The sequence below is a fragment of the Engystomops pustulosus genome, chromosome 4, assembly GCF_040894005.1.
Source record: "Engystomops pustulosus chromosome 4, aEngPut4.maternal, whole genome shotgun sequence".
Lineage (NCBI taxonomy): Eukaryota > Metazoa > Chordata > Amphibia > Anura > Leptodactylidae > Engystomops > Engystomops pustulosus.
In genome coordinates, this window is record NC_092414.1 from 79,669,938 (window position 1) to 79,679,835 (window position 9,898).

The window sequence follows — 9,898 nt, forward strand, 5'->3', positions numbered from 1 at the left end:
CAGCTGGCTTATTTTATATGCATCATCACTTGGTCTTAAAGGGGTTTTCCCATGAAACAAGTTAAGCCCTATCCACAGGATAGGGTCTAACTTGCTGATCGGTGGGGATCTCAATGATGAGACCCCCAAAGATCATGAGAACGGGGGTCAGATGTACCCCTGTCGGACCCCTTGTTGCTCCCCGAGATAAGCAGAGCAGCTGGTAGTGAATGGCCAGGGTGCCCCATTCACCTCTATGGAGCAGACTGTACTGGGCAATCTCTGTTGGCGCCAGATCCTGTGGATAGGGCCTAACTTGTTTCATGGAAAAACCCTTTAATGATATGCTGACACAACAGGAAGTGGGTATTGCGTGTGATCGCATGGACCTGTTTTGCAGAGTTAAACTTGAAGTAACTGCTGTATTCTATAAACATATCTTAAGTGAGCCATTTATGTCATAAAAGCAGTACAAAAGCAGAAACCAATGCAGCCAGTGTATGTCAAAAGTACATTAAGGAAGAACATAACCCTCTGGTGGCCTCCATAACATATAGTACAAAATACAAAAAAAGAAAAGATGTTTGATTTTTTTTTTTTTGGGGGGGGGGGGAGTATCACCTCTCCACAAGTCTGGATTTGAAGCTGAATCAATTAAGAATGTATTTTATCTAAATTGTCATTCAGAATTATTAAAATAGTAACATTTTTACTCATCTGATTGTACTTTTATTGTAGGAATGGATTGAAAAAGGAACACCAAAAGTTTTCTGGATCTCTGGGTTTTACTTTACTCAGTCTTTTCTGACAGGAGCCCTGCAAAACTATGCCAGAAAATATAAAACTCCTATAGATTTATTGGGACTTCAGATTCAGATAACTGATCATTATCAGGTGGACGATATTAACGCTTCTCCGGTAATTTACATACATTTTGGGGTAGTTGTTTCCTACAAATTTATGATTTAGAGTTTTGTTCTTGCTACTGTATATATCATTGTAACCATTAAACAAGATTTAAAGGAATATTCCCACGAAGACAAGTTTCTTATATTTAGTCAGGATAACAAAATAACATTCTCTAATTCACTGTTATTGACAAAAATGCAGCATTTCACAGATATAAGTCCAACGTGTCTCTATCAGTCCTGGTGTACACAATTTCAGCTGCCTCTAGACACGACCCTGTAACTTCTTACTTAGGGTCGCCCGCCATCTTGGAATTCTGTGTGAGATCGTGGAGCTGTGATTTGTCTCTTTCTGTTGTATGGCTGTAGCCTCGTCCCATGCTCGGAGCACAGAGACACTTACTGATCAGTTCCTGCCAGGATATTGTGAGCAGAGAGAGAGGCTGCAAACTACACTAGATAAGTGATCCATGGGAAGGAAGAGGCAGGCACATATCTGTTAGATGTAGTAGAGCTCACAGTGTAACAGTGTAAAAGTCTGTCAGCCTCTGTTTTTCAACCTTTATGTCTTTCAGCCTCTGTGTAATTTCATGCATCTCATGCATCTGTAATCTGTCCATCTCTACTTTCTATGTGTCAGTGTGTTGTACAATGTCAGAAGCCAGATAAAAGTGTATATACTCCTGTAGCCTGATAATGTAACCACACTGTCACCCCACAGAGCTAGATAGATAATACAATAATGTGTCTGCTTAGAGAGTCTCCGCCCACACCCTGGGATTTTGCACTGAGCAACCTAAAGAATGATAGGAGCTAGGAGATAAGAGATAATAACAGCAATAAAACTGAGTAAAATTGTAAAGTAAGGGGTTAAAGTTATCTTTATTGTGTTAACATCACTAAGGGATTGAAATGTGAGAATTTTATTTTGTGGGAAACCCCCTTTAAAGAACAACTGTAAAGTTTTTTTTCACAAGTCAATAGCTCTTGGGATGTAGAATAACTTTGCTTATTATCTTTGTTACCTACTGTACATCCAGCAGTTTCCTTGCTATACACCTCAGATTATCTCAGTGCAGAAGTAGCTGCTCCTTCTCCCTGTGCTGACAAGCCCTTTGAATCCATGGGTTTGTTTATCTGTCAGACTCCTGGGAGGGGAGGGCTACTGCTCCCTGCTCACAGAGGAGGAGGTCATGTGACTGTGCTCTCTGTGTATGTAGCAGAGCTGGATGTGACTGTGGATACAGATGTCTCCTACACAGAATAGTGAGGTTGTTACATGTTCCATGGTCCTCCATGTGATGAGAGCTTCCAGGCTAGTAACCATACACATCCTGTATGTGCCCTGTGCAGTGTTCAATGGATTTACTTGTGGAAAAATAAATGCATTTAATGTTAATTTACTTTGAGAGCGAACATAAGGCAGCATGGGATATGTGGGCAGCTTGAATTGGACTCAACTTCAGGGCAGGTACAGGAATAGCTAGGTCTCCGCCCACTTTACCTCTGGTGAGAAAGACTTTCAGAACAGAAAATGCCATAACTTTGGAAAGAAAAGGGAGAGCATGCACAATATTGGCATTGTTCTGTTTGTTTTTAAAGGGGGAATTCCATATAATAATTTGGTAAAATCACACTTTAAGAAGTTATAAAAACTGGTGTTTATCAACAACAAATACATAAAAGATTTTGATGATTTCATTAATTATTATTTAAGAGGGTCATGAGACTGATTATCTGCTGTGATTGAATGTCTTTTTTCCTTGCAGTCTGATGGCATATATATTAATGGTCTTTATATGGAGGGTGCAAGATGGGACCATGTCAAACATGTGATTGATGAATCATACCCTAAAGTTTTGTATGAAAGCATGCCCATTGTATCCTTTCCTATAAGTTAATATATCGTACAGAACTGTTTATTTTATAAAAGTGTTAGGTGGGTGCTCAATTGCTTTGCACTTTAACAAAAATAAATTATGCAGCAAGACAAAAAATAATTTGCTGCTCCTAAGGCCCACTTTTCACCACTTTCAGTATTTGAGCTGCAGTGCTATTTTTTCTGGCTCAAAAAATGGAAGGCTATTGGACGTGCTACAATGGACACTTAGGCTATCTGCATACAGTTTGCAGATTTTATGCACAAATTTTGGTGCGGAAAATTCACAGCATAACACGGTGGCATTAAAAAGAATGTGATTTGTAATGTAAGTTATGTAGACGATGCAGGTTTTTCTAGTGCAGTTTCTCAGTGAGGAAAATAAATTAATGATCATGATACTTTTCTTTTGCATTCTAGCGGATTTTTGAATGCATTTTTTTACACTGACATCTATGGGAGAGTAAAAATCTGGATCAAATCTGCATCAATGAGTGGTTTTCATGCAGAATTCCCTTAGCCTAATGGCATGTGAAAAAAGAAAATTTGCATGCTGAAAATCTGCATATAAAATGCATAAAAACGGCAACACTAAATAGACTAATCCACATAAAAAACGCACATATTGGATGCATATTTTCTGCACAACAATTCACTACGTGTGCAGTTACCCAAACAGAAGCTATTAAGAGTCAATTGAAATGAGTCAACATTTTAACATATCTGTTAGGCTTCAATTAATGTTTTAGTGATGGAAGGCAATAATGGAGGTCCAAATACAGGTGTAAACTATGCCTAACATGTGATGGCGTCAAGAATGAAGGCTTATCTTTTAAGAAATGTCCTATAGGAAGAAAAGAATGTAAGTAAGCTTAAACAGTGAAACGCATTGCATGTACAATGACCATAGTGGAGGTTTATTAAGACTAGTGCTCCTGCTGAGAACCATGCATACTTCAAGTGTACACCCCTTAATGATGCCCTTCTACATTTTGGGAGGTCGAGTATGACACAGAAAAAAACTTCTCTCATACACTTCATACACAAATGACCTAAAGTCATGGTGGTGGAGAAGAGTCATGCTGGTCTTGACTGATGTCCCATAGGATTACTATATATTATGCTGAACTTCTCTCAACATCTACTACCTACCTAGACTTATAATGTTGTACCTGGACAATGGGATATCTTAGCATAACTATTCTCTGCCCAACTAAGTTTGCAGTGGTGTTTCCTTCACAGACATTATAAAGATATGGCTTATTCCTGGAGAAAAAGTTGATCAAATGGATTCCATTTATAAATGCCCAGGTAAAAAACATTTTTATTCAATGCATATTCATAAATTCATAATTTAAAGTGTAACCGTCATTTTGAGAAAAAAAAACATAATTCTGCTCCAGGTGTCCCTGGGAATCATTCCTCAAAGTATTCGCCTCTCAGTTCTCATCTATCCATCTATCTTTCTATGCATATCATATCTATCTATTATCTATCTCATATATATCTCAGTTCTCATCTATCTATCTATCTTATATCTATCTATCTATCTTATATATATCTATCTATCTACCTATCCATCTATCTATCCATCTATGTAAAACTTCAGTACAGAACATGAGGGGGAAGCTTGAAGACTTGGAGAGTCTCTCCTGCCATTTCCTGCTGTGGAGTGTTATGTGATGGAGGAGGGAGGTTGTGATCGATCTGCAGTTTCTGTGTGGTTTATTTGTTTATATACAAGTGTAGGCAAAGCTGAGGGAGAGATACATGTAGGTGTTTTGTCACTACATTACTTAGTGCTACTGGCAGCACATGACTGACTGGGGGAGCACTGAGCTATGAGATAATGAGCTGTGAGCAGGGAGAGGGGGTGTCTCTCCCTCCCTAGTCAGCTCCTCAGTGAAGACCGAATGTGCCTGGCAACAGCGATCTGAAAAGTCATTACCAACAGGGGAAAGGCTGCAGAATACAAGAGGAAGGAGCAAGTTTTGGGTAACTAATCCAATTGCAAAAGGACTTAAAATTACCTGCCCTACAACATATCAAAAGTTTTTGAAATGACGGTTACACTTTAAAAAATAAGAAGATACAATACAATTGGGGGAATGACAATTTGAAGCCTTCTCCGTATGATACTACCATATAGTACCTATGTACTAAAGCAATTGCAATGAACACACAACAATCTTATACAGTGCAAAATAAGAATTTCCTATGTTGTTCATATAGTACTGGAACAGAACATCTAGATCATAATTTCATACAATCGAACAAAATGGCATAAATACATTTTACAAATGATCATTTAAAGATATCCCCTAAAGCATTATGAAATTTTAGATGGGCTTTTTAAAATATGTTTGGTGCCAACAATCCTGTTATATATTCTAATACAAAACAGAACTAGAAAAAAGAAAAGAAACAACAGGTCTCTCCACTTTGGTGGCTACAATTATGTATTTGCATATCCAATATATTAACCATTAATACATACAGTATGTCTTTTAAAACATGGATTTTTTAAAGGGAGTCTACTTCTTCCCAAATTACTTACGTCGTTTGGCGCTCCTGGTCTCCTATGTCACCATTTGTCAGAGCCGTGACCCTTGTTTGTTTACAGGGGCATGGCACCTTCTCTCTGAAAACCACAGGCTGCCTGTCCCCTGCCCCAGCGCCTACAGCATAAACAAACAGGGGAACAGCTCAGAGAAAAGCGGCTGGGGAGACCGGGACTGCCGCAGTAGATAAGTACAGATTTATTTTTTTAACAGCCCTCCCCAGCCCACCTAAAGAGTTATTCATGAAGTCGGACGACCCCTTTAAGGGTGGTTCATTAGCTATTACACTCACTTTAGATTACTTATTATTTCTTTTTGTTGAATTATTGATATTATTATTTCTACAGTTTACAAGACAAGTGCTCGTCGTGGAGAGCTCTCTACAACAGGACATTCTACCAACTATGTCCTCACAATTAATATTGCAACGGACAAACCTCCAAATCACTGGGTTAACAGAGGTGTGGCTTGCCTGTGTCAGTTGGACTATTAGTGGAACACAGATATACTGAGGAACATTTATTTGGGCCAGTAAATGCTACTACTTTTCTCTATATGTATTACCAGTGAAGGCAATTGTGACAATTTAAAATTATGATATCTGGTGTCCAAACAAATGTAATATTCATTACAAATTTGAATGAAGGGCCCCTTTGGATTGCAAAAATATCCATATCCCTTGAACTTTTTCTCATTTTTAAAAGTTACAGCCACAAACCTTATTCCATTTAATAATTTTTTATGTGATAGAGCAACAAAAAGTATTTGTGAAGAGTAAAAAAATCCAAAAGAAAGATATGTATAGGATACATATATTTTGAATCAATCCTTTTTTTTTAGTCCATCCTTAGTTTTTCACATATTGGGGCTCACTTACTAAGGGTCCGTCGGACGCATTTTCGTCGGGTTTCCCGGTGATTCCTGTTTTGCGCTGAATTGCCCCGGTAATTTGGCGCACGCAACCGGATTTTGGCCCATCGGCATCGGCTTGCACACGACAGAAATCGGGGGGCGGGCCGTCGGACAACCCGACGGATTCGGACAAGCCGCAGAATTTAAAAAAGGATTTGTGTTGCAAGATCAAGCACTCACATGCACCAGGAAGAAGAAGGTGAACTCCGGCGGACCTCACCGCGGTAGCGAAGGATGCAGGAACTCGGGCGCACAGCCTTAGTGACCCGCGGCAGACCCAAATCCTCGTCGGACAACGCACCATGGGATTGCGACAGGACCGGGTAAGTAAATGTGCCCCGTTATGGCTGGAATTTTGCCCAGCTTTGTAGCATGGGTCTAGCTCAGTGATATTGGATTAAGAACATTTATGAATAGCAATTTTCCAGTCAAGATACAGATTCACAATGAGATTTAGGTCTGGACCAATTTAACACATGAATATGCTTTGATTTAAACTACTCCATTGTAGTCTTGGCTGTATGTTTAGGGTTTTAACCAGCCGGAAAGTAAATCTATGCTTCAGTCTCAAGTCTCTTAAAGCTTCAAGGTTTGTCCTTTATATTGCTCCCACAGCAAGATGTACAGTGTTAATTTACTTCCACACATAGGGTTTGACAATGAGGCAAAAAGGTTTAATTTTGGTCTTGATCATATCTGGATCATTTATGGATGATGGATTGAACAGTGCTCCAATAAATGTTCAGAGCTTGAACAATATATTTCAAAACCTTACTATGCAATACACTTCACCACAACTTTATCTCTAGAGTGTCTAGTGTATTCCTTGCTTTTCATGATGCTGTTTGTTCAATAATGTTCTCTTGAAAACCTTTACAAAACAGCTGCAGTTATACTGAGAATAAATTACATACAGATGTACTCTGTTTACTAATAATGCATCAGAGTACAGGGATGTGGATCCATATGTTACGCTTTTTAATATTTTTAATTTTTAAACATTTACATAATCTTGTATATTTTTATTTGCACTTAATTGTGCCTATAATATTTAAAAATGTGGAAAAGTTCAAAAGTTTGCAACCAACTGTCCACTCACAGGTTTAGGAATGTGTTATAGTCAAGGTCCTGCGAAAAGTGTATATCCATCCCATCTGGTTATAAAACCCTTATATCATCTTCTTCTCATGTCTGTGTTATGTTATTAACTGTTTCTGCTTCTTGCCTTACATGGTTAATATTCTTGCTGGAACAGTCTAAAAGCCACTGGGTCACATTTACTAAGAGTAATGCAAACTGCACTAAATGCAGTTTGCCTGTGTATAGTGCAGGGGATGCCAGATTCATGGTTTCTGGTGCCCGTTCTTCATGAATCTGGCACCCTCTGCATTGTTCCAACCCAGTTCACCAACTTTTTTTTGGTGCATCTTTAACAAAGGGCTTGTGACACACTTCTGCCAGACGACTTTACATAATAAATCTGGCACACAGCCCGACTCAGCACCTGAACTCCCCCTAATTCGTGTCACTTGATGCCTAGTGCAGCTGCGCCAAAAAATGGTTGCATGCAACACAGAAGTGCTGTTACATACCTGTGCAAGCAGTTTGCACCTAAAAGAATGTGAAAAGTCTGACAGAAAACTGGCGCACGGCCCTTAGTAAATGTTCCCCACTCTGATTATTTTTTCACGTCTTAGATGGGTAGTCCCATTTCAGAAACTAAATATTATTGTTTGCATAATGAAAAGTTATACAATTTTCCTATATAATTTTCATATGAATTTCTCACGTTTTTCTAGATCTCTGCTTGCGTTCATGCTGTATAACCTCTTTGTTTACTTCCCGTGGATAGAAATATGTCCCTGGTCATGTGATGTCACACAGGTGCACAGCTCATTAAATTAGCCCAAATCAGAGCTGTGTGTTGTTACAAGCCATGCACCTGTGTGACATCACATGACCAGGGACTGATTTCTAACAACTAGAAGTAAACAATAAAGCTCCCATTAGAATGACAGCAAGCAAAGACCTAGAAAACCATGAAGAATTGTTATATAGAAAATAGGTTGGAAAATTGCATGATACTGTCATGGGTGCTCCTCCGCCCTCCCTCTCGGGTCGCAGGCGCGATTTAAATGGCCAAGGCGATGTTGATTGGTTCTGGCCATTCCAGGTTTTTAGAAATAGTCGGCCTCTTCCTGCAGGCCCTGCTGGATCTTTGCACCTAGTGTCATAGAGAAAGGTTGTTTCTGATGCTATACGTTTATATTGTGAACTCCTGTTGTGACCCCGGTTCCATTCCTGATTTCACTACTCTGCTGCCTTGACCTTTTACCTTTCTCCTGACTCCGATCCTGTGTTGCCTGTCCTTACCTCCTGCCCGTCCCTGACTACAATTCTGCTGTAGGGCTTTGTACTTCGCCTTGGTCACCACCACGGGCAAAGTCGTTCCTGTGGAGCGACCTTGTGGTACCACCCCACAGCAAGTCAAACCCGCTTTGCGGCTGGCTCTGATGAAAACCGGGTGCCACTTAGACTCCGCTCCCAGGTGTCGGCTTATGTCATTGTCCGCGGTGGTCCAGTGGGTCCACTACCCCTGAATCCTGACAGATACGAAAAATAATATTTATTTGCTGAAACAATTAACAATACTTATTAGTATTAGCAAATCTACCCTACTAGTTGCAAAACAATACAATTGTGTCATTTTATTTCTTTAAAAGTGTACACTGCTTAAATTGCTTTATTTATCAAGGTTTCGATGGAAACATTATACCTGTATTTAATGTGATTTTTTTATCCTTTTTAAAATCATTGTCTCACTGTTATTTCTGTCTAATCATAAAAATCTGAACAGAATCAGTGGATAACTCATCTGTCAGTGGACAGGACTAAGCCTGAAAGGTATTACACAGCACATCAATTCAGAATTACTGAACGCTGTTGTGGAATATTCAGTGACATTTTCCTAAATGAAAAGTACTTTATTTCACTGTAAATGGATGTTTCCATACTCTGCAATTTAATAACCTATTTATGAAGAGTCTGTGACCTCGCTATTACGGCATTTTCTTTATTAACACTTATGAATGGTGACATTTTAGTTTCTGTACTATTACTTTATGTTAAATCAGTGTTATGTGGTATTGTAAAGTGATGATCTTTATAATTAATAAACTCTTTTGGGCAGGTATTTATGTATTCTGCCCCTATTAGACATAAAGGCATTTTTATTCTATAGTTCATCTCATTTTCACAAGAGCGTTAGAAATATGCTCTGATAATTATTTTAGCAGGTAATAGCATTTAGATTGTCTTTATTGTGCTTGTGGAGATATATTATTTTATATTTCCTCAGTTTCAGGGTTAAAATGACAATAATGTCATAAGGCAGTTAAGTTTAAAAAAAAACACACAATTTTGATTATATTATAAAATACATGTATTTCTGCCATTGGTATTATACAAGGTTTCTTCAATAATAGTAGATAATCTAATATATTGGCTCAGTATTTGGCAAATAACAGAAATTGGCTATGAAGAAGAAAAGGCCTCCTGCATGTCACAGTAAATGAAGTACTGACCTTGCAAGTGTTGGGTAACTCATTGGGGCAGATTTACTTACACGGCCCATTCGCGATCCAGCGGCGCGTTCTCTG

General features: G+C 38.8%; 1 protein-coding gene across 3 annotated transcripts in view; it reads left to right on the forward strand.

Annotated features, from left to right (window-relative positions):
• LOC140126705 (dynein axonemal heavy chain 3-like) overlaps window positions 1-9,376 on the forward strand; it is an 883,215-nt gene extending 873,839 nt beyond the window's left edge. For all 3 annotated transcript variants that reach the window (XM_072146467.1, XM_072146468.1, XM_072146466.1), the window contains exons 77-80: window positions 718-897; window positions 2,657-2,767; window positions 4,020-4,077; window positions 5,675-9,376. In XM_072146467.1, the coding sequence (XP_072002568.1) occupies window positions 718-897; window positions 2,657-2,767; window positions 4,020-4,077; window positions 5,675-5,820 (495 nt within the window). In that variant the 3' untranslated portion in view covers window positions 5,821-9,376. The remainder of the gene's footprint in view (window positions 1-717; window positions 898-2,656; window positions 2,768-4,019; window positions 4,078-5,674) is intronic.
• Window positions 9,377-9,898: the final 522 nt, after the last annotated feature.